This window comes from Rhododendron vialii, chromosome 8a (assembly GCF_030253575.1).
Source record: "Rhododendron vialii isolate Sample 1 chromosome 8a, ASM3025357v1".
Taxonomy (NCBI): domain Eukaryota; kingdom Viridiplantae; phylum Streptophyta; class Magnoliopsida; order Ericales; family Ericaceae; genus Rhododendron; species Rhododendron vialii.
The window spans coordinates 13,194,343-13,220,389 of record NC_080564.1 but is presented as its reverse complement, the minus strand read 5'-3'; the positions used below and the strand labels follow the sequence as shown (position 1 = coordinate 13,220,389).

The 26,047-nt window shown below is 37.6% G+C and overlaps 1 protein-coding gene across 19 annotated transcripts; it reads left to right on the top strand.

Annotated features, from left to right (window-relative positions):
- Positions 1-236: 236 nt before the first annotated feature.
- Positions 237-23,548, top strand: LOC131336716 (ATP-dependent DNA helicase DDM1-like). Of its 19 annotated transcripts, none has more exons than XR_009202930.1 (9): positions 243-3,578; positions 5,528-5,624; positions 5,717-6,607; positions 6,716-6,907; positions 12,107-12,208; positions 17,438-17,473; positions 17,587-17,688; positions 18,107-18,277; positions 22,142-22,340. XR_009202930.1 is itself a non-coding variant. In XM_058372652.1 (5 exons), the coding sequence occupies exons 1-4, from the start codon at positions 3,543-3,545 to the stop codon at positions 22,314-22,316; spliced, it is 639 nt and encodes a 212-aa protein (XP_058228635.1). In that variant the 5' UTR covers positions 243-3,542; the 3' UTR covers positions 22,317-22,341; positions 22,467-23,548. The 19 variants fall into 19 exon arrangements, 1 of the variants encoding a protein (XP_058228635.1); XR_009202926.1 differs by having other exon boundaries at positions 17,405-17,473; XR_009202929.1 differs by having other exon boundaries at positions 17,405-17,473; positions 17,564-17,688.
- The last annotated feature ends 2,499 nt before the right edge of the window (positions 23,549-26,047 follow it).

The window sequence follows — 26,047 nt, the reverse complement described above, 5'->3', positions numbered from 1 at the left end:
TACCACAAAAATATAGTTTTTCTGTTTTACATTATTTCACCTTCGATATTAGGCTCGTTTGATAGATTTCGTTGAGTAGATTTCAAAATTATATAATTTATTTTAAAAAAACAGGTGAAAAAAATTTATTAGCATTTATAATTTTATAAAAAAATAAAATAAGAGTGAGAGAATGCGGGAAGAGAAAAAGAGAGAGAAAGCATGGGTAAAACGGAAAAATCGGCTGGACCGATGTCAGACCCCCTGACGCGGGAGCAATTAACAGCTCTCTAAAATAAAAACAGAGAGAGAGAGAGGGGAGGCAGACGCTCCTACGTGTCTTCTCTCTGTTTTTTTTTTTTTATCGTCTTCTCTCTCTCTCCACTCTCTCTCTCTAGAGGATAGGTAGTTTTCGGTTCAGATTTGGGAATGGTTTCGGTTCAGTTGATGAAATTAGGGTTTTGATGGTTGGTTTCTGTTGCTGATTAGATGACTTATACTTGGAGGACGAAATTCAGAATGCCGAACCTTGAGCGGCGCAACAAGGCGGTGGGGAAGGGTATTGATTACTCAGCAGAAGAGAAAGAGGGGGTTTCGGGCAACAGGTCGGCATTTGCAACTGGATAAATATAGTATGTACAAAGTGGCAATTTATTCTGTTGTTTCATGGAGTATGATGTATATTGTGACTCTCTTACTCTTGTCTTTTTTTTACAAGTAAATAATTGTATTAGAAAATACTCTCTTACTCTCGTCGAGGTATCAAAAATCACTGTTTTTAAGTAGAACATGTAGCTTGTTAAGATGTGAAGCTGATTGTGTGTTTTGCAGAGTATTGCAGAGTAACATATTATTTCATATTTCATGTTTCACATATCTTTTGAACCAAGCGTGTATAGTAGATGATTCAAGTACCTCCAGATAATCTCGTCTGACCCTCCCACGTCCCAACACCCCTACCTTAGGCTGTATTTGAAATTTTGAATCAAGGATTTCTGTAAAGACTTAGGATTCCTTGGTTTCCACTTTCCCTATTATTTCTGTTTGTATCATAAATTTCTCCACAAATCCATGATTTATAGTAGGCGTTCACAGCCTTAGTGTTAGGGCTGCTGTATTTGTTTATTGTGAAACTAACTGCAGTAATTCTTATAAGTCCCCTGCAACTTCAAAATTGCAGAAAATAAACAGTGCGTCTGTACCTTATTCGAATGTTTTATTTCTGCCTGCTAGAACTGACACATAGTACAGATGTGTTGCTGGAGAAAGTAAATAAAATCTATTCCTGTGATTTTGCAGCATTCTGTTATAATGCAGCATTTCATTTGTTATATTGCTTTCTGTTTTGGTGGATCAGTTTTGGCATTTTTCTTCAATGCCGCCTCATCCGAACTTTTTCGAACTAAGCTATTTGAGTGCTGGTGTTCATAATGGAGGATGTGCACTAATCTCATTTGAATTACTTTGTTGGTCTATTGACTCTATTGCCATGCTTGTTGGTCCATTGACTCTATTGCCATGCTTTACATGTGTAGCTCAGGGTCGAAGAAATCCCATTTATGACCTCATGAACGGGTAGGAGTATAGAATGGGTAAAAAAAAAAAATTCAACTGAAAACCGTCATTTGATCATTGTTTCTTTATTGAATATATCTTAGTTACACGAAGCGAGAGCGACAGTGGGAGTGAGAGAGGAATAGAAGATTCAAAGATTAGGAGTTCGTGTCTAAGTGTGTGTTAATTCTAGAGTCTAGACTTCTAGCATATATGGCAAAACATGAGTATGTTACAGTGATCTGTCAGCCGCAAATGCTTTGGTAATATAGGTAAATGTTATGTACGAACTACTAGAGTAAACTCAAGGTAATTTGTTTTGTAGTATGTTATCGTTGTGCTGCTGATGTTCTCTGCCTTGGTGGCTCTCTTTTTTTCCTTTTTAGTTTCGTTTGGAATTTTTATGCTTGATAGTCAGATCAAGATAAATGAAAGGGATGTCCTCTTTCGAGTGTGTAGCTGGTACGAGCCCCCTTCCCACATGTATGCGGTCCCACTATGGAAAGATGAAATAAGATTTTCTTGTCTTTATTCGAGCGGATTGGTGAGGAAAGCAACTAGGTGTCCTTGTTGGAAACCGATTCTTTCTCAATGGGAATGAGATTCTCGGGCGATCCTTACTTGGGAGTGTGGGAAACAGATTCTAGAGGGGATTCGTCACGCATAGTCGAAGGATTTTGCAACCATGGAATTGATTATCATATTATCGAGCTATTCTGGAAAGTAGAGGCTGTAGTTTGCGGTTTATGTTGGCACTCCAGACAAGATAGAATATGTGTCTAAGTTATTCCTGACAAATCTATAAGGAAGACGAGGATTAAGCTAGTTTGACGAGATGTACGCCTGACTCCTAAAGGTTTGTGTCATGTTTCTGTGTTAAAGATGCTTATGAATATTTAAATTTTTTGGTGCCATCAGGATTTTCTCATCAAGTATTATCAAGAATCAAGATTCCCCTATTTGGATTGTATATGCATGTAGACAGCAGAAACTGGTTTAAGAGGATGGGACATACATAATGGTCTACGGAATTATCTTGTGGTTACTTGTTGGTTCTTATCTTCTACTTTTTACTTGGTCCACTTCTGAGGGTGTTTAGGACTGTTTGATGGAAGCCATCCACAGATAATACATGCAAGTTTGGGACCAGTGTTTGTTGTTTCTGGCTGTTATGCTGCATTCGTATCTTTTCCGTTTTGGTTGATTTCTTAGGAAAACTAGAAGAATATTAATTAGCAATTGTGAATCAAGAAGCCCATTTTTATTTGTTATGTTAACCACAAAATTTGTTTTTTTTACCCAATGTTAACATTGCCATTACATCTTGTTTTGCCTTTAAATTCAGGATCTATATATAGCGTTTAGGTTTAGGTGTTTGTAGCTCACAAATGTAAGATGCTCATATATTTTCACAGCACGTAAGGTATCTCTTTAATTTATCTATTAGTACGTTATAATTAGTATGAACCGGTCCAACCGGATATTGTAAACAGGTTATATGTATGACCCAAACAGAACAGCTGGGAATTTGGAGCCAGACAAAGCCCCATTTGCAATTTTCGTAGTAATATTTCCCGGAAAATAGTTTCTGCATTTTTGCAATGTTCGGTGTAGTCATAAAACCTTCATTAATGGTAGATCCAAAAGTATGGTAGAAGTATTTTGTTTGACGTAGATGAAACTCAAAATACTGGTGTACCATGAAAAGAACTTCTTCATCAAGACACTAAAGGGCATCTAACAGGTAATGCTCTACTTGGTTAAAACTCAAGCGCAAGTTGTTATGGGAGTCTTATACACTTATATATGCATCTGTCTTTTCTTACAGCATTGCGATGCAGTAAGAAGAGGGTTAGAGCTGTGATTCATACAGAATTGCCTTTGCTAATGTCTAGGGAAATCTCATCTAACCAAGAAAATAATCCGTTACGAAAGCTTCTGCTGCTGGATGCTCTGACAATGCAAATGCTGATGCGCATCAAGCTAGGTGGAGTGATCTGTTTGATCAGATGGAAAAATCCCTTTCTGACGAAGAGAAGCGATTGGTGAGTCTTCCGAACAATGGTCTCTTTTATCTTGTGGCTCCATTCTTGTAAGCCAGATGCATACGTATAGTCAGAACACTTTGAAATGTGGATTCTCCAAATGAGGTACTTATAGGTTACATAACATGAAGTCCAATCAGATAAGTATCGACCTCCTTCAGTTGTTGCTACCTTTTTTTCATTCTATTTCAGAACTTATGATGTATGGAACACAGTTGTTTTGCTTACTTCTAAATTCTAAATCTTTACCGGGACTTCTTCCGAATTGTTGTCACATTAAATGAGGAAAATCTTCCTGTCATATTAATTTTCAATCCCACATAAGGCCCTTTACCTTTTGGAAAGGAAAAGCTCTTACGACTGATTATCTGGAGTACTTACTATAAATCTACCAAAACACATTTTTTTCTTCTCGGCGATTTATTTACTTTCTGTCTTTTTTGTTTTTTGTGCTGTGGGGAAGAGTATCTGAACATTTTTCTATTTGACGATTTTACTTTCAAGAGATTTGGTTGAACCAAGTAAAAGATATGCAGCTCCATTGTGAAGGGGGCCTAAAAAATTTCCACCACAGTACATTACATATTGTTATCATATCATTGGACAACATGTAGTATCATTATCGCACGGTGTCATTTACGTTTTATTAATGGTTGAATAATTTTTTTGTAAACATCTATCAAAATTATGCAAACTAAACTCTAAAAAAGAAATTGGGTGTGACTGGGGGCATCCGGCTTCACAATAGCTCTGCGGACCAACATTTGTTGATTCTTATAGCCACCATATTACTAAGAAAGAATTAAGTTTAAACTGTAGACATAATTTATACGCAAAAGTTGGTATTCCAAACTTTAAGCACTCGACCAATAAAATGTTGGTGTTCAAAGCTGATTCAATAATTAATTGATATACAGGAAATATAAAACCTTTATGAACAAGAGATATTAGTCTATAACTACAAGAAGGTAGATATGAATTTGTATTCTATAAACCATAGCAAAATTGAAAATATGTACATATAAAAAAGGTGGGGTTGGTGGGGACAGGCCCCACTCTGCCCCTCGATAGTTCCGTCATCGGATATAGCAGTCTTCAAAATCTGACTAAGAAAGGGTAGGAGCGCTCAGTTATTCTCTCTCTCTCTCTCACTATTTAGAGAGGATAGATAGTTTTCAGTTCAAATTTTGGGAACGTTTATGTGGTATCGATAGGTTTGGTGGAGTCTTTGTTTGAATCAAAATTTGAGGGTGAAATTAGGGTTTTATGCGTTTGGGTTATTAGGGTTTTGATGGTTGGTTTCGGTTGCTGATTATATGACTTATGGTCTGACACAATATATATACATCTGTTTCTATCGTACTTTCACAGAATTTTTTTTACGTAATCTATTCTCAAATTGAGTCAAATGTAGTTGTGGTTTATGCGACTTTGATCAACGATTTGATCCTTGTGCGCTAGAAGTCAGCTTGAATCCAAGAAGAATGCCATGTCTATACAAGTATTTTGTTTTCTACTTTTACCGTCTAACATGTACTTGAACTTTTATCTGGCTATTCTCTGTTACTTTGAGCACTAAATACTTGTACACATTCAACTACTCTGGTGCGTTTAATATGGTGTGTCTTGCTTACATGAATTGTTCTTTGGTTAGTAGTAGTGGATTAGAAGATGCTCCATAGATTTTGGTTTGTTTCTTACATGTTGATTGATTTGTGAATTTGATGTTAAATTTCATTGAATCTAATTTGACTAGGCTCTGTTTGCAATAGACATGGATTTTTGGATGAAGAATGTCATGTTCAAACTTAACTGGAGTATTAGTTGTTTAGTAAATAGCCTATTTGTACAGTTTTTAAAATAATAACCTATACGTGGCTCTGATATTTGCTCTAGCAAGAATTTTCTTCTCTTTCTTCACCCCCTCTAACAATTTTTCCCTTAGACAGAATTGGAAGATTAAAACAAAATTCGCAGCAATTCTTTTTGATTGTGCATTGGCAGCAAGTGGAATCAATGAATGAAGTATTCAACGAAACAAAGAAGGTATACTTCAACTTATGACTTCTCCTTCGTCGTTGCTCTTGGTTGAAACTAGATCACAAATGGCTTATTCATTTTGGTGATATTTTCTGTAGTAGAACGAGGAAATTAAGGGAGTGATAGCATAAAAGAATTCGAAAGAATATCACCCCAATATAAGAGAATCCAATGCAGGAGGTATTCGCCTATTTTTCAAGCTTTATCTTTGTTTTTTCCTCTTTTCATCACTAAGGTATAAGTACTCTTGAATATGCTGGCTCATTGTCTTTTCATCACTATGTATATGTTCATATAGCACCGTTATGTATGTATATATGGTGTTACTTGGCTCCTTTTAAGTAGGGGAATGGCAAAAAAAAAAAAAGCAAAGGGGAAAAATATCTTTTCAATTGAAGAATTTTATAGAAACATGAGAGTTCTTGCTTTTGAGTCATTGCTAAGTCGAGCCTTTGATGTGGAGGCTTCTAATGCTCAAAATGGTCGGCCGGCCTTGGCTTAGCAAAGCAGGCCATAACCCAACTCTTGGGAGTAGGCTAGATTGATACTGGGCGCTTGGCGGTAAAAAAAGAGAGTAAAAAGTTCAAGAATTGATGTCAGAATTTTTCATTCGTAAGATGTCATTATGAGTTTCATCCATGAAGAAATAGGAATTCCTACCCATTCTCAACTTTAAGTTTCTTGCAAAAACAAAAGAAAATTGGGAGAAAAAGTACAATTTATATTTCAAATTCATCCATTTTCCCCGCAAATCTACTTGGATCGACTGTTGAAACTTTACAAAATCATTTCATGATCAATATGATGTTTGTGAGCATTTGAGGATTCGATGAGAAAAAGGATGGAGCAGGATAGGAGAGGAAGCCATGCATCATTTGAAAGGCACAATGGTGAGACGAAAGCTGAAGGGGTAATTCAACAAAAAGAAGAAGTCTAGAAGCCAAGGCAAATACATGGGAGAAATCAGCCATGGCTAAGCTCGTAAAATGGTACAAATTCATTGATATTTGGAATCCAAATTCTTTTTAGAATCCAGCGTACAAGCAGCTCAATTTTTCACTAATACTTGGAGATAACTTTAGTGAACTTATATCTAGAATTTGAAGAAGGAGAGGCCTCAATTTGGAATGGGAGTTAGAGGCAGACATGCTCGTAGCATTCAGTGAGGATCTTCAACTATGCATGAAGGCTGTATGGGCTCTTTATCGGAATCAGATTGCTGATGAAAAGATTGGCAAGTTCGCGTAGATCTCCAATCAGCAAGTGTTTAGCCAATGTGATGCCCTCAGGTATGTAATATGTATCATGTAGGCTCAATAAATTTAAACATATTTATGTGTCTTTGTGTTATATGTTGATGATATGAAGTGTTGGGCCATAGAGTTTGGCATCAATTGGTGAGAAATCTTCTAATATTCCCTTGAGATATACATGTATGTGAAATTGGTTTCTCCCACCATTGAAAGAAACAGAAATCATAGAGAAAAATGGTTGCTGATTCTATTCACTGTTAGGTCAGTGATGTCATCTATAAATGATGCTTGGGTTAGCAAAGTCCTTTGGCATAAAGGTTTGAAAAGAGGCTCTTATGTTCATTTTGACTGCATAGATGTGGACATATGAAGTGCAATTCTCTTTTCCTTTCTTAACTGGAGATATTCTTTTGCCTGATTCATTGAAAGATGTTTTGAATGGAGTGACGTTTGTGGTATAAATTTTTTTAATCAATATTTTCTGTAGCCTCCAAAATAGAGTTTACTGCAATAGATATTTAGGGGAGTGGATAACGATTCCGATATTCTATGCTTGTTCATAATTGAACTTCTGATGAGTAAATTGTTTCCAGCAAATGCATCAATGGAGTGATCAACATGTTATTTTAACTTAGAGAACTTCTTTGTTTAATGGTGTAGATGCTCTAATTTTCCGAAGCACCAAAAAGAAAATGATGTAGATGCTTTATTAGATCTCTTAGACTACAGAGAGGGGGATTTAGGGGAAATTATAGTAACCCCCTTTAACTACCATCCGGCCACACATTGCCCCCTTCAACTATAAAATCCAACACTTAATCCCCTTTAACTACCATTTCGCTGAAATCGTGAAGATGCCGTTAACAGAAGTGTTGGATTTACCTTATTACCCATTTTCTTTTGGGTTACATGTACCTACTCTGCATTGTACAAACCGGAGAACGCGCAGGGGTTCAACCTCACCACTCTCCGAGAACTCTCAAATGTCAAAAGCACAAGTAAACACGGATTTCACAAACGTGAAGAAATCAGCTGTGATAGACTACGATGGTTTCATCGTGTGTTCTAATTTGACTGCTAGGGTTTGTGAAATTAGGGTTTACTAAGCGGGGGGTGAGAAGGAGGGGAGAATTTGCTACAATTGTTTGGTATTGTGGAGACCAAAACACGAGTTGACTCAGTCAAGTGACTCGGATGGAGCACGAAATCAAAATCAAGATGAGACACAGATTTCAATGAGATTCTAAGCAAATTGGCAAGAAAAAGTGCAAATTTTTCCTTTGTCTAGACACCAAATAAGTTCACCACCCAATCGCCTAACCAAATGGCTATTCAAATCACAAAATTCTTTTGATAAAAAAAAAAAAAACCATCCCTGAAACCAGCCCCATCGGAAACCCAATCGGAAACACTACAACAAAACCCAATCGAAAACCACCCCAATCGAAAACCCAATCAGAAATTGAAGCACAAACCCATAAACGCTGATGACGTTGACAACGGCGATGATGATGACGTCAACGAGGTAGAACTGTGACGATGTATAACCGTTCGAATTAGCCTCCGTATCGATGAGAGAGAGATGGTCTAGTGATGCTCAAAAACCTCGCCACACCCAGCGAGGTTTGTACGAGCTTCTCGCTTTCGATTCAACTCCCAAAATGCTAGACCGGTGCTTAGGCTCATGCAAGCTGTGGAAGATCAAGCGGGTCCTTCGGAGAGAGAGAGAGAGAGAGAGAGAGAGAGAGAGAGAGATATGAGTCGTTGGTCCGATGGAAGATTGAAACGGACGATTAGCTGCGTTGTCGTTTTGGTGACGTCGGAAGGGAGTTCGAGGAGAGGATGAGGGGGGAAGGGAGTAGCAGCAAGGGCCAGTCAAACAGGTGGGTTTTCTCGATGGTGCCACCACTTTTATCGAGGGCGTGTTTTGTTGCGTCGCCTAAGGTGGGGTTTGAAGGGGGTGTTGGTGAGTTGATGAGAGAGGGAGAGAGAACTGCAGTTGTAATTTAGAGAGAGATGGGTTTTTAATATGAAAGGGGAAATGAGGGCAAAGTAGTCCACTATTTGAGTTCCTTCCAAATAATTAACAGACTGCAAACGGCATTCTCACGATTTCAGCGAAATGGTAGTTGAAGGGGTTTAAGTGTTGGATTTTATAGGTGACGGTGGGAATGTGTGGCTGGGTGGTAGTTAAAGGGGGTTATTGTAATTTTCCCTTTATTTCTACTAATTTTGTTTGTCTAGTTACTATTTATTGAGTATTCTTTTCAGATAGAATCCATTCTTATGCCGTTTTCATTATTTACGGGAAAATGCTGCCAAATGCACCTGTCCAAAGCGGGCTTGAAAGTTGATACTTATTTTTTCCTTTCTTTCCCCCTATTTTCTAATTGCACAAGTTAGTGTCCCTTTATGGTGTTCCAGTAACAAACCAAAGAAGAAAAACTATTTGTGTAAGCGGAGATATTTCTTGTGCAAAAGTAAATGCAAGCCACGAGCCTTTAGGAACTTAAATGTCTCTACTTGCATAGTTTTTATATATGGTACTTATTTTAACTAGGACTAAAAAATGTGCCATTAGATATGCAATTTGATTTGGTTGTTTGCAATTGGGGGCTTTGGTGCAAGGCAAGAAAAATATGTTGGAGGGTTGAGTGAGTCAATCCTAAATTAGCTTACTGAAAACGTATGTGATGAAATATGCTTATTTAGAAAGTGCAAAGGATTAATTCCATGATTTCTCTGTTAAATTAGACTTTTGCTTGCAAGGACTCTCTCTTTCTCTTGGCAGCATTAGAAATACAAAGGTCCATTAAATGTGTCATCTATCTCTTAATTTCATGAGAATTCTTGTCTAAGCTTGAATTTTATTTAAACTAAGCCCGAGATGAAGAGGAATGATGGGTATTATAACGTACCTATAAGGAGCTTTGATTAGATACATGGCGGCGTAGGCAACTGTGGCCTCGCGGGTTATTGTCATGACGGAGTGTTCTATTTTGATGTTGAAGAAAGCCCAGGAAAGTCTTGTTGACAAACCCATCTTTCTCTATCTTGGTTGAGTTAGTGGATCTGATTTTTAGGACTTCTTAGATTTGATTTATGCATTATTTTTTATGTGTAGTGTTCTTTGTACAATTTTGAAGACTGTGGGTGTCACAATGCTTGCTGCACCGCATGTTTAACAAGGCCTCGGCGTTCGCAGCGTAGAGTTCTTGGGGAGTTTGACTGTTGTGTTGGTGGTTCCTTCCGCCCCAACGCTAATCTGGAATGAACTGATGGAATTTTCCGAATCTTGCGTCCACGCGCTAATTACACCTCCCTTGCAGCAGTTGACCACCTATGCGTTATAGGGGGTTCCAGGCAACAGGTCGATGATTGTTGGACTCTTCATTTAGGAGTGGGGAATATTCTCTTTGTATTTGGAGCAGTCACCCTGCTGTGTGGCCTGGCCTTGTACCATGCTTCTTATCCAGTGAAGTTATTTCTCTCAATTCAAAGCCCCTTACAAATAAAGTAAAACGCCCCTTGCAAATAAAGTTTTCATGCTGCATCCTCCAGTCCATTCCTTGGATAGGTTGTTGGAGGAGTGCAGTTCCCAAACCAAGGAAAGGCTTCCATGCGGTTAACATTAATCAACTAAGAAGCCCTTATTGTACCTGATGTTGGTTTTTTCTCCTCCTGACATGATAAATAAAGAGAGATACACATACAACAAAATAAGATATAATATGGGTATAGGGATGAAATCTGAGGTTTATTGCTAGTATTAGCTGAGGCATAGATAACTTGTAGATGTTTGCAAAAGGCTAGTGCTGATGGAAGCCAAACAAAGATGCTTTTCCTTTGCTTAAAAAAAGTGTTTCTTAATCAACCACCATAGCCATTCGTAATCAACTGCTTAAAAAAAGGTGTTGGTGAACTGCTCAAATTTTGCAGTAAAGCTTAACCAATTGGAATGTTCTATAACTCGCTAGGTGGTACTTGGGTGGAAGAGGCACCTAAGGCCGACTAGTCGGTGCTTGGAGATTAGATGGTTTTTCTATATTTTGTTATGTGTCATTTATATATTTTGTTAGCAAAATTAGGGCTACGACATGTGTGATGTATATATATTTTGTTTGAAGAACACGTAATACTGTTACACATATTACCACAAAATTCTTTTAGGAAATCGCTGCCTACCCGATTAATTGGTGATGTGGACTAATGTAAGAATACCTAATTACCTCTAGACCCTAAAATCTTGGCATTGGGGGTCCCCCTAAAATCTAGGCGTTGGGTGTCCTCTTTGGTCAACTTGTAGAACACTGACCTTGAGTGAGTTTAGGTGGATTTAAATGGGTAAGATAGTCTTCGTAACGATTCTCTACGTACCTGACTTTTTCTAGCAGCTTTTTTGTCTATGAATTTAGGGTAATGGTGTCATTTTGTTATCTACCTTTTAATGAAGACGAGATGCAATAGAATATCAGAGTAGGGATTATTCACCTACTTAAAGCAAAAGATAGTGGTAGTGTTTGGTTGCCATTTTATTTTTAGTTTTAGTTTAGATTTTAATCATTACCCTATTTTTTTCTCCAATCATTACCCTATTTCTCCAATTATTACTTTCTCATCTCTCTCTATCTCTCTCCAATCATTACCCCTCTCTTCAATCATTACCCTATTTTTCTCTCCATCCACTACCAAAATTAAACTAAACTAAACTCTCAACCAAATAAAGCCAGTCATGTTTCATGCATAGTTAGCTGCAGTTCACCTATATGCAATTATTTATGCTGAGGAATTGATTAATTATGTCTAGCATGGTGGTGGATGAGGGGGAGGTTAAGGGTTGGAGGGGATGGTGGTTGTTGCCCGTGGATGATAAGGGTATGTTCAGAGTTCAGACTATTATTCGGTATAGAGAACAAACAAATAAATAAATTGAGAAGTTAAAGTAGGTGTAGCAGAAACGCAAGACTTGAAAGGATTTGTTTGGGTTCAAGTAGTTCTGAGGAGGTAATGTAAACAAATTTGGTAGTACAAAAGATGGAGTGAAATACTATGGAAACCATTATTGAGGTGGTACGCTGGCATTCTTGTGAAATCAAGTTTTGGGTCTTCATTGTAATAACAATTTTCAGATTTTCCTACCAGTATCAAGTTGTCAACCAATCTGTGTTACCTGCTTTGTCATTATGCATCCATTATGCGATTAACTTCGGTTTTTGCTATTTTATGACATTGCAGGACCAAAACCTTGCGAGTTATATGGGAAGTATACACAGAAGATAGACAGATAAACAAGAGAGAACTTCGCAGTAATGCATTTGAGGTTGGTAGCTACAAATGGTATGTAGAACCTGCATTTGATTTTTGTTGATAGCAACATTTTTAGTCTAATTGTTTAGTTCACTTTTGTTGTTATGGTGGTTCCTCATTATTTGGGACCGATTCTTAAAATGCAGTGTTATATACTTTGGTTGCACCATTCATTTTCCTTCTTGTGGATTCATGTTAATACACACTTGACATGAGCATGTATGAGCCTCTTGGCTTGGCTTGAACTTGCTATGGTTTGAAGTTCTTGACCTATGGATTGGTCTAATTTATAATTGACATGATTATATGATTTCCTTATTGTACTGGTTGAGAAAGGGATATTTTCTGGATTTTGATCCAAGCCTTAGATTTTGCATATGGATATAATTTAGCAAATGGTTCCGTATAACTCGTACCAGTTTAGCCTCATGTGTTGTGAGTCTGTGATAACTGCCTTACATTTGGGATATCTGATTAGTCTGTTAGTACCGTTTTGTCTTTTAGTTGCTTTGATGAAATGATTGGTTGAAATCAAACTTTGTCATACTGGTTTGTGCATGCTTCATCCCTGACATTTAGCATCTCAATTAAGCAGTTATCTATGACTGTCAGTTGGGTAGCTAGGGGTATTTTTAAAAGGTCTAGGGTGGAGGCAGAGGGGCCATATTTCTTGTTAACCATTTATAATTACAGTTGTGGGGTTCTCCTTGTGATCCCAGAGGGTTGTAGTTGATGGTGATTGATTGACTTTGATGTGGGGTGTGGAATGGTTTAGTGGCTCCCATTTTGATTTGTTGAGAGGGTTGAGAGTACGTTGATTTGTGTTGATGTGGTGCTTGGTCTTAAGATCAATTTGACAAGGTTTTTGCTTAACACTGCCACATATAATGCCAAACAAGTTAGATTATAAATACACATCTCATGGATACTGATAAAATTTTCACTGATAACGCTACAGTTTTTACACATCATCCACTGCCCTTAGGGCGGTGCTTAGCATTTTTCATTTAACAAATAGTGAAACTACTGTAGATGGGGTGGTAAATGTGGAGATCTTGGTAGCAAACACAGGTGTAGGTTAGGGCTCTTTTGTTGGACATTTATGGAGCTTCCGTTTGGATATCTATTAAATACAAGGTAGTTTGTGATGTGGTGGTAATGGGAGAGTAATTTTTTTTTTTGAAATGAAATTCGAGAGCAAGTTTACTTCTTGGAAGAGGCATTAATTGTACAAGTGGGTAGAGTTATTCTTATTTAGAGCACTCTATCTAGTTCCCTATAGTTACGTAGTTGTGGTTTGAGGGGCTGAAGCATCCTATTCGTAGATGCTCAACATGTTATTTTAAGAAAGAACTTCTTAAAATAATGGAGTGATCGACATGTTATTTTAACTTACAGAACTTCTTTATTTAATGGCGTAGATGCTCTAATTTTCCGAAGCAAAATGATTTAGATGCTCTCTCTCATCATTAGATCTCTTAGACTACGGGGAGGGGGATTTATTTCCACTAATTTTGTTTGTATAGTTACTATTTGTTGAGTATTCTTTTTAGATAGAATTAGAATAGGAAATCCATTCTTGTACGCCGTTTTCATTATTTACGGGATGATTTATTGGAAAATGCTACTAAATGCACCTGTCCAATGGCTTGAAAGTTGATACTTATTTTTTCCTTTCTTTCCCCCTATTTTCTAATTGCACAAGTTAGTGTCCCTTTATGCTGTGCCAATAACACTCCAAAGAAGAAAAACTATTTGTGTAAGCGGAGATATTTCTTGTGCAAAAGTAAATGCAAGCCACGAGCCTTTAGGAACTTCAATGTGTCTACTTGCACAATTTTTATATATGGTACTTATTTGGAGCTTCCGTTTGGATATTCTGTTAAATACAATGCAGTTTGCGATTTGGTGGTAATGGGAGAGTAAGTTTTTTTTTTTGAAAAGAAATTGGAGAGTAAGTTTACTACTTGGAAAATGCATGAATTGTACAAGTGGGTAGAGTTATTCTTATTTAGAGCACTCTATCTAGTTCCCTATAGTTCCGTTATTTTCTTCTCCATCTGTGGTGAGAGAGCTGATTCAAGAATGGTTTGGGGCTACAATGGGCAGACTAAGACGGTAGCGCTAGATTTTGTCCTGCTTTGCTTGATGTGGCTAATTCAAAGAGAGTGGAATAGTAGATATTTAGATGGGGTGGAGAGGACTATGTTTAGCCTCAGGAGTCTTTTTCTTAGTTTGCATAGTTGGGAGTTAAGGGTGTGGAATCACCTATTGACGCAGCGGAATTCACGAGAGACTAGTTAGCGTACTAGTCCAAACGAGATAAACAACTCGTCGCAACGAGCAAATCTTGCGCACAAGAAAAAGAGAGAGAATCTCTGTAATATTATTGATAAAAGTTTAAAAGTCTAATAATTGAATATGTTACAGCCCTTTTTATAAGACCCTAACCCTAGAAATCCTACTGTAAAAGAAATAATAAATCATGCCAAAACAAGCGGCATTAAATAAAACATATTTCCTAATTAATTAAAATAAAATCTTAATTCTTGTAGACCAAGAATTCTAATAAAGGCAAAAATCAAAATTAAACCGAATACGGAAAGTTAATAATTCTAACCTAAACGAAAATATTCCTAACCAAAATCTTATTCTAAAACAAAGAAAATAAAATACAAAAACTCTCCATTTTTGTCCTACATCAGTCTCCTTTTCTTCAAAAGAACTCGACCTCGAGTTCTCGTTAGGAATCTGCCATCTTCCATGCCAAAGAAACAGATACTTAGAATACTTCAACTCCTTCCTTAACTTGAAATAAAACTTCAAGAAAAAGTGTATTTGCAAAGATTGTTTCTCAGCGTGCTTTAACTTGTTGACAAAATTCACTAGATGAATGTTGAGAACCCAATCAAATTGCTGCACTCCAAGAAAATCAACTAGAACCTTATGCTGAAGTTGCTGATTCTCTAGACTTTGATTTATTATAGAATTGGTTGGCACTCCTTTGTTAGAAAATCGGATTTCACCAACAGCCATATTTTCTTGTAGTGTTGTAGTCAACTCTATTGCGGGTGATTCATCAAGCCCAAACGCACAAGCCTCCAATGCAATATTATTTTGGTCCTCCGCAGTCTCATCTGAAATAATTTCAATATTCTCTTGCACACAAGTATTGATGCCAATTTCATCTTGATCATGAACTTCAATCTTGCATTCCTCTTTTTTGCTAATATAAAGGTCAACTTTCTCTTTATCATCAGTTTTATTGTACCCATAATGATTGCATTCAACATCGACCTCCACTGTTTCTTCGATGTTGGGCTCAACAAATATCACCTCCTCTAGTTCAACTCGATCTCCTTCCTCTTCTGCGATTTCACATCCATCATAATAGCTGGAACGCGAGGAATCTGAGATTGAAAGATTTTTATCGGTTTGTTGACGCTTTGAGTGACCCGAACCCAACAGTCTCAGTGATGTGTCCCTCAAGTTTTCAGTAGCCGCAACGGTATAATTTTTATTACTTGAAAAAGAATAAGACAACCCAAGATTATCTCGGGACAATCGCTTGGACTCAAGATTTCTTCGATACTCTTCATATAACATCTGACCATGATGCGATTGAAGAAATCTATCACTCATCAATCGTCTCATCCTGAGCCATGTCTTGATTGGTTGTTTATACTGGCGCTCCCGATTATATTGCAATTGCTTCCACCATCTAGAAGCATAGCCTTGTAATTTACAAGTCACGTATCTAACTTCATTTTCTTCCGGAATTTCCATATACTCAAGAAACTTATCAACTTTACGAAACCAATAAATTAAATTCTCAGGATGGCAATACCCATTAAAACTAGGAATTATTGGTTGTACCTGAAAAGTTGAAAAGTCGTCATCTGTGCGGTAAAACCCTTCAAACCTTGAATGTCGCTTATTCGACTGATATCCATAATAATCCTCAAATAACTCGTCTTCAGATTCATCCTCACTATCAAGTTGATAATAAGAATATCTTCCGGAGACATTTTGATTAATAGGTTGGTTGCGGGCAAATCCCTCAACGCGGTTCCTATCAACTTTGTGTTTAACAGATTGACCATGGGCAAATCCCTTGGTGCGAGTCTTGTTAAATACTTCACCACGACGAACGTCAATGGGTGTGTCTTCAACTTTGTTTGGTGCCATCGAACCAGGTAAAGCCTTGCTCTGATACCACTTGACGCAGCGGAATTCACGAGAGACTAGTTAGCGTACTAGTCCAAACGAGATAAACAACTCGTCGCAACGAGCAAATCTTGCGCACAAGAAAAAGAGAGAGAATCTCTGTAATATTATTGATAAAAGTTTAAAAGTCTAATAATTGAATATGTTACAGCCCTTTTTATAAGACCCTAACCCTAGAAATCCTACTGTAAAAGAAATAATAAATCATGCCAAAACAAGCGGCATTAAATAAAACATATTTCCTAATTAATTAAAATAAAATCTTAATTCTTGTAGACCAAGAATTCTAATAAAGGCAAAAATCAAAATTAAACCGAATACGGAAAGTTAATAATTCTAACCTAAACGAAAATATTCCTAACCAAAATCTTATTCTAAAACAAAGAAAATAAAATACAAAAACTCTCCATTTTTGTCCTACATCACCTATTCCTTGATATGATCAGATTTTTTTTTGGCTTTTGGAGAGTACATAATACATGGATTTTTTTCCTTTTGATTGGTTTTTGGGCGATTGATGTAGGGGGCCTTTTTATCCTTGGCCTTCTTTTGTAAATGGCGGTCATCCCCTTGAGGCATTTTCTATATATCTATAGGATATCAAAAAGCAAAAAATCTCTATAGTTAGAGGTTGGAAAAATTTACTAGTGTTTTTCTTCGGGAGGCATAGGAGAGGTGTTAGCTGACCCCAATTTGATTGGGACTTACGGCTCGGTTTGGTTAGGCATAGGAGAGGTGCCGGTGAATTGTGATCATGTGCAAATTGTTGCACTTTGTCTGTTCTAGTGTAAGCTTCTTATTGCGGTAGGTATATTCTCATTTATCCTCAAGGATGTGATGTCTGCAATTATCTCTCTTTATTTCTTTGTGTGGTTTATCACGACAAACTTCTTCCAGGTATGCTTGTAAGTTGTAATTATTGAACTACAAATGGTCATTGATAATCTATTTTCTTGCTTTCTAGCTGATCTCTTTTTCTTTTCTCTTGGGTTAAAATAGGATGGAGTCATTTTGCACTGTTCACTATTGCAGTGGTGAATAAAGATCCGAAGAAATTCAAATATTCTGGTTGGTTGGCTACATGTTGGGAGTTCTGTTGTAATGGAGTTTCTGGTTCTACTTAGTTTAGTATTAAAGCATTATAAGTGAATTCTATAGATACATTGCATCAATTCTTGCAGAAAGAGCGTGATTGGGGTTGGAAAAGGTTTATGGAGCTATCTAAAGTGTTGGATGGGTTTATTGATGCTGATACTTTCATTAGCTCAAGTCCAAGTTATCAGGTTTATAATGAGTCTTATCTTTCCATGTTTCTTTGTAGATTAATCAATGATGAAGAGCTAAGATTCATTTTAGTTTGAAGGTCCTTGTATATATGGTCATATTCATTATTCATGTGTGTACCTATAGTTTTTTGTTTCCCTAGTCTTTTATCTTTCCTTGTTTATATAAATCACTGTTATATTTCAGTTAGCGAGAAGCAAATAAAAAGAGAATATTGTATTGTGTGATGATTTTACCTTTAAAACGATGATTTACTACCTCCTTCGCCCCTTTTCTTTAATACTTGTCAACTAATGATAGTCCCCCTCCTATGGGTTCCATTCTTGCGAGAGTGATTTAGCAATTCTGTTGTTTTACTAATTTTAATGGGGTCGATCATTGTGATCACAGATTTCAAATTGAGTTTGTGGTTTGTAGGGAGAGAGCTTGTTAACCTATACTGACAATCAAGGCAATGGAAGAATGGAACCTGTAGGAGAGAACTTGTTCCAGATATTTGACAAATGTAGAGATGCTTTGTCGCTGTTTTGTGGAAGATGGAAGAAGCAAGCTCGGGAACTTGATTGAAGATAAAGCTAGATGGTCAAGGTAGAGGTTGTCCCTTTTCAATAAGTAGTAATTAGTAAAATCTAATTGCTAATTGGAGAATATAATATTCTTTCATTGCCTCAAATCAGCAGCATGCAGTCTGAACTGTGTCTGTAAACGTTCCCTCTACTATTCTTGTGGTGTAGATTATAGTGTCCAATATGTGGTCATGAGTAGTATCATAATATCCCATGTAGGCCTTCAAATTTTGTTGTCTTTGAGCTGCAGCTTTTTGGAGGCAACTATGTGGTCATGAGTAGTATCATAATATCCCATGTAGGCCTTCAAAATTGTTGTCTTTGAGCTGCAGCTTTTTGGAGGCAACAGAACACAGAAAGGCAGAAGATTCATGGATCACTTTTTGTGGGAATTCAGTGTATTTTGTATGAATTTGTGAACAACCTACAAATCTGGACTTTCACCCATCATGAATATAATTATGTACCATACTCTATTGTCATGATGTTTTTTTTCTATTTATCATAATTACAAATACAAACAACATACGTATATTAGCTTCCCAAATATCAATTACACCAATGAGCAGTGAGCGCGTAATGTACAAAGCACGGGGCATTACACTAGTATATATACATATAAAGCTCGTGTATATATATAAATATATTTTATGAATGCTTTAACTTTACTTCAACTGCAACCTCATATGGCTGTCATGAATGCTGCCTTTGAGGGTACGCGCGTGTGGTCATAGGAGTAGTCCACCAGGAAGCTTTGAAGGGAAAGGATTGCTCTTAAGCCTTCTACTTCTTCCGATGTGTGACAAGTTCATGCTCAAATAAACTCCCTTTGTTCTTCTTTTTAGTACCACATCGGTCCTTTACAAAACTAAGCAAAGCAGGATACCTGTAAGATGAGGCAATGTTCTAAATGCGGCCGCCTAGGCGCTTGGAGGTGCCCGACCGCCACTCCAATACCCCTTGGCGTTTGATTTGGCGCCCAGGGAGGTTTGGCGGCCGCCTAGGCGCTTGGAGGTGCCCGACCGCCACTCCAATACCCCTTGGCGTTTGATTTGGCGCCCAGGGAGGTTTGGCGGCCGCCTAGGTGATCTTGGCGGAATGGCGGGTCTTGGCGGCGTCGTTGGCGTCTTTGGATGCCTAAAATGTATAGTATTAAATCCGAGTCGCTCAATGTGTTCAGAACGTGATTTTAAGGGTACACGCGAGGAATCAACAAAAAAAAAAGACCGGGAAGGGCTTCATTCGATCAGTTTTTGTTTGTTTTTTATTGAACGGTTCAAATAAAAACTGCTCAAATCAAGCCTTTCCCGGTCATTTTTTTCGCTAATTTCTCGCGAGCACCCTGAAAATCACATTCTGCGCACATTGAACAGTTCAGATCATAAAAATTTGATCGGGAACTATGAGATTGAGATTTGAGGTGTTTTTTTAGGTGTTTTTTTGGTGTTCCTTGAACCGTCCCGTATATTATATGTATACTACAATTACATTTACATCCCACACCCATTCTCACTCAAGAACGAGCCCGAGCCCAGCAATGAATGAGGCGTCGAGGTCCCATCGTCGTCGATCGGCGGTCCCACCAGTATGTCTCTCTCTCGGTTCTCTCTTCAGTCTCTCTCTCTCTCTCCCTCCCTCTCTCTCTCTCTCTCTCTCTCTCTCTCTCTCTCTCTCTCTCTCGTGACCTCATCTGAGTTGTTTCTCTCTCTCTCTTTTAAGTTCTGTCTCGTCTCTCTCTCTCTCGATCAGGGCTTTGCATGTTTAATCCTTCTAGAGTTTTTTGTTTTGGTCAAATTAGTAGAGCTTGATTAGTCTCTTGTGGGGTTCTTAGAGGATCATCAAGAGGGTAGAAGTTTGAACTTGCATTATGGATACATGGAATATAGTTTGATTGGATAATGGTTTGTTAAAAAAAAAAAAAAAATTCTGCTGAATTGCTTGGCGCTTGGAGGTGGGTCTCCGCCCTACTACCGCCAAGCGCCATTTACAACATTGAGATGAGGGCTCCACCACATCTGTCCTCTACTTCTTCCGATTTGGGACAAGTTCATGCTAGAGAAAATGGATGACATTACAGTTGTATCCACTCATGCCCTTTCTAGATGAAACTTTTACGTTGTCATAGTTTTTTCTTTTAACTGATAAATTCTCATTAATGATATTCTTAGAATGGTGTGGAGGAAGATGATGACACTGTTAAAGGAAAAAATTGAGGTCGTGGTTCGAAAAGAAAAGTGGCAACAAACTACAACAATGTATGCCTTTCTTTCTGTTGTCTAATTTCATCTGATTTTGATATGGGAGTTTTTCAGTCTACATTACCTGTACCCTTCCATGCCATCATGCTCCATCTTTGAGCTTCATGTTTTTCCTAGTTTCTACACATAAATACTTTGTGGGAATTTGTACATGCACCAGAGCCGTGGCCCATGCACTCTTCCTCTACCATGTATATATAATATAGGTTTTTGTGTGGAACGTAATTCATGCTGCTATGTGTCAGTATTGTTAATTAAGAACAAGGAAGCTGAAAGCTTCTGAGTTTAATTGATGGAGAATAACATTCCATTGATGCAAATTTTGTGATCCCTATCAAGAAAATTGAGTTGATTTTAAATCTTTAAAGCTGTACTGAAGCTACATCTTGCTATATGAGTGGAATAGTTTTGATTAGTACTTGGATCATTTTCATAAAATGCAAAAACTATGATCTATGGATTGTCTGAGTAAAACAGTTACGGTACTGCTAAGATTTTTACATTCAGCTGGAAGTAATGCTTGATGCTTCTGATATAAGATATTCAGATGTCAAGGTTAATTTGTTCTTATTTTTCTCAATTGCATTTGTGCTTGCCAATTTGTATTTGCTGCCTTGCTGGAGCCTGGTAACTTTGACATCTTGGGTTCACCAAATTACCGTCTCCGCGTCTCGTGATGATGATCCCCATATACTTCCATTTGGTGAGCTAGTTGGGACACTGGATTTTCTTGCTTGAATGAAACCTTTGTTCAAGTGTCACTTGATAACATGCCTATCTAAGTTAATTCATGTACAGAGTTTGTGCTATACTTTTTTTGCTTAATTTTGTGGTCTGGCATCTTGCACAATACTTCTGTCGTACTTTATTAGATAGCGTTATGTTTTTAGTGATGAATCCTCCGGACGAATACCCATTTATCCGCAGCATGTTATCTAATAATAGTATGATCGTTTGGTTTGTTCTGGGTCCTGTTTGAGTTTTACGTTTGGTATCATAACTTTTTTAGTCTCTTAGGTGTAATTGTTCCTTGTCAATTTATTTCCTGGCCTACAAACTACATGAAACATGGGAACTTTTTATCCATCTCAGAGAAAGGCCAAGAGAGCTGTTGCGGCCATGCTTACAAGATCTAAAGAAGGCACTGATCCTGAAGATATTAATCTTACTGAGGAGGAGAAAACTGAGAAGGAGCAAGCCGAACTGGTACCCTTATTTACAGGTGGTGACTGGTGGTAAGTTAAAGTCCTATCAGCTTAAAGGTGTGAAGTGGCTGATCTCCCTTTGCCAAAATGGACCTAATGGCATCCTTGCTGATCAAATGGGGCTTGGGAAAACAATTCAAACTATTGGCTTCCTTGCACACTTGAAAGGGAAGGGAATGGACGGGCCGTATCTGGTCATTGCTCCACTATCTACGCTCTCAAATTGGGTTAATGAGATATCAAGGTAACTTTCCATGGGAATCCTTATCGTAGTAGTGGGGGGCCCTAGCGATTGGACATTTGGTTTACCTTTCGGAATCTTTTTCTTTGGTGAATTATCTTAAATCATGGATTTATTTTGTTCTTGTGGTTTATGAAATACTGAAACTCTGTTGGACTTCTCTTTTTTCTTTTTGTTGAAAGGTTTACGCCGTCAGTGAATTCAATTATCTACCATGGCAGTAAGAAAGGAAGGGATGAGATAAGGAGGAAGGTCATGCCGAGAACAACTCCCAAATTCCGCATCGTAGGTACTTCATATGAGTTTGCATTCTCTGATGCCCGGAACAACAACTCCCAAACACTTGAGGCACTATAACTGGAAATATATTGTGGTAGATGAGAAAACCAGTGAAAGACTCTCTCTCTCTCTCTCTCTGTTGTAAGCATATGCTCTGGCTTGCATTTTTTTAATAGACACTTCTGCTATAATAGCTGAAGTCTGAATCATCTATCTTTCATCCTGAAGGGGCACAGGCTGAAAAACTCAAAATGCAAATTATTCTAAGAGTTGAAGCTTTTACCCATGGAAAATAAGCTTCTATTGACTGGAATACTCTGCATAACAATTTGGCAGAACTTTGGTCATTGTTGAACTTCATTTTGCCCGATATATTCTCATCCCTTGAAGAATTTGAATCATGGTTCGTATGGTATTGGCTATTTTTGCTTTCCTCGTTCTTCGTAGTTGAAGTATGTGAATTATTATACTCTTTGAGCTCTCTCAGTTAATTAATTGAATTTGTATGTTTCTTCAAAGAAAATGCTCTGACCAATACTTATAGCCTCCTCACTCTGCAGAGATTGCTACATGTTTTTATGCACTAATAAGCATTTAAATCTTGAAGGAATGGTTATTCATGTTATTTCAGAACAGGTCATCTGAGGCAGTCTTCTTATACAGGAGTCAAGTTCTGCAACTAATTGCAGATAACCAAGACTGCCAATTAAAGGAATAGCTATTGTCTGCATATTGTAAACCATAGAGGACTTGTCAAAATAGTTGGTTACCTCACTTCTGTAGGTCCTCTGCTCTAGTTAGTTATCCATATTGGCTTAGCTGGACTCTTATGTTATCAGGATTGAGAGCTGTGTTTGTGATGTACTAGAAGCTTTCATTAAGCACTTATTGGGAACTTTTATATCCTCTTACTTGGAAGAAATGGTAGAACGAACAACTTTGTTATGGAAACTAAAATAGTACAAATAGACATTGTATATTCTGAGTATGTTGTGTGCGAGGCAGCCAAGGCTGATCCATTCCTGAATGATTTAACCTATGGTGCAGCAATGTTTTCCAACATGGAATATAGTTGAAGTTGGTTCATTTATAATAGATTGATTTGTATATTTGTTATGGGAAATACTTATTTGCACTGATGTCAGTCTTCTTTTGCTTTTCCCATGCAAATCATGTTTTTGCACCACAGTTGGCCTTGTTTAGGAGTTTTTATCCATATGAATTTTTATGGAGTTATGTATGATGAAAACTAAGGTCTAGTGACCATTTGGTTTACTTCCCTTGCCCTTGCTACACATTAACATTTCGGTTATATATTTAGGTTTGAGCTTTGAGGAAGTGCAGCAGTGAAGCCACGAAGGAGGAGATTGAAGAGAACAGAAAGGCTCAAGTTTGTACTCATTTCTGGTTTTGGATGTTTTACCTTGCTTCCGATATTTTAAGGGTTCCGTGGATATTCTTGATGTTTTTTATACTGGCAAGTACTAGCAAAACTCCATTCGATCTTGCGTCCCTTTCTCCTTCGAAGAATGAAATCAGATGTTGAGCAGACGCTTCCTCGAAAAAAAGAGATTATCTTATATGCTACCATGACTGAGCATCAAAAGTACTTCAAGGACCATCCAATAAATAAGACACTTGAAAGTTATTTTCGGGAGGGTGGATACTGGTAAGAGATTTGCTTCGCGTAAGGGTTGCTTTGGGTAAAATACTAAGGAGGGTTTGTCTGAGATTATATCAAATTTAGTCTGGAGGAAATAGTGGCTGTCAATTTGGTAGTTCTATGATTCTTTTTTAACCCAGAGTTATGTGATTTTGTGATTGTTCATCCTTAACTAAGAAGCACGTGTTCGGGTACAGTAGAACAACAGAACACTTAACAAAATGTGGGGTATGGGTACGGCTATAACAAATGCACATTTATAATATTACACTTCAAATAAATGAAATGGATAAAAGACTTTGGCGATTAAGAATCCAACAACAAATAACTGTTTAACGCCAACCTTAAGGTGCAAATCAAAATTTGATGCCATTGTACTAGAAACCTATCCTATGGACATAAATCTTTATTCTACAATAATTGCAAGAATAGAAACATTAAGTCTTATAAACTTAGCTCCATTTCGGTATTGGGTACTGTTTGATATATATTGGGGTACTTCTGAGGTATGGCAAAAATCATTGGAAAAAATATCGGTATGTGTTTTTTGTACCTGGGATGTAATTAAATGTACCAGGCCACAGTACCTGGTACCGGTACGTAACAGGTACGAGTACGGCAGGGTTTTAGAAGTACCCGTGCTTCACAGCTTCACAGATCCTAGTATAATACCACATGTTGTAAATCTAGCAAGCTTTGTCCATCATATGCATGGCGTATGATTTGCTTCAGATTTCACTTTGAATGCTTCTCGTGCTGGAGCGAAATTCGTGTTTTTAAGTTTGTGACCAGATTTAGCTGAGAGAAGTTTAACTCGGTGACTTAGTTTGAGATGGTATCACGTTGCCATCAATTCAAATTTCACAGTTCACACCATAAATAATCTTTGTGGTTCCAGCCTTGATTTGGTATTCCGTGACCACTCGTCGTATACATAGGTTATAGATTTGGTTCAAATACTCATTCATTCAGGATATTTTCCTCATTGGTAACTAGATGGTTCTATCTAATCATTGTCTTATGACTCTGATCTCATTCCTGAAGTATGTCTTACAAATTCTTGTGCTAAGTTTGAGTTTCAAATGGCAGAACGTGGTATGAAAGGGAAGCTTACCAATGTGATGCTTCAGCTTAGGAAGAACTGCTACCACCCTGATCTTTTGGAGTCAGCATTTGATGGCTTGTGTATGTCTCTTGTAACTTCTTTTACATCTTAAGCAAGCTGGAGTTCCACAATTTTGAGAAATTTTTGTGCGTGGCTTTCATGAACGACTTCTATCCACCTGTGGAGCAGATAGGTAATCAGTGTGGAAAATTTCAGTTGCTGGACAGATTACTAGCAAAGCAATTAGCTCACAAGCACGAAGTATGTTGTCAAGTAAAGTAGTCCGTCCTTTTCTCACAGGTTGGATGTTTCTCATATGTTTGTTTGGCAAACAGGTGCTGATCTTCTCTCAGTGGACCAAGATTTTAGATATAATGGACTACTATTTTAGCGAAAAGCGATTTGAAGTTTTAGGATTGATGGCAGTGTGAAACAGGATGAAAGGAGAAGGCAGGTAAGTGCTTCACTGTAAAGTTGAATGACTTCTCATAGTGAGCTTTGTGCAGTTGCTGATATGGTAAAATTGTGGCTCTTTCAAGATAGTTATATGTTTTTGACTGGCATGTGTAGACTGGTCTATACACTTGAGGTTGATTGTACCACTAAGCTAATCGTGTGGGGAAGCTGCGAACTATCTGTGACTTCTAATGACATCTGTTCTCTAGACTTGGAATCATGACATATTAGCCAATTTTAAGTGTGTATTTATCTTTAACTTACATTGTTCTTGGTTTTGCATGATGTAAATTCATGTCATTTTTTACATTACCCTTTCAAGTTGATGGGCTTGGACCTGGTAATAATTTCTTCTGATTTCCCCCCATCTTTTGTACTTTATCTAAGCAGAAGTCTTGTTTTTTTCTTTCCCAACTTGTCCCTGAATTTTATCTCCCGCAAATGTCCTCTTTTTTATATCCTCTTATTTGTTCAGAGTTCAGACTTAGATCCCTTCATCTCCAGTTTTCCTATTATCTGGAAAGAGAAGATGTTCTTGCTCATGAGTTTAGATGGTGCCTGGCTAAATCAAATTGGTGTTGCTCT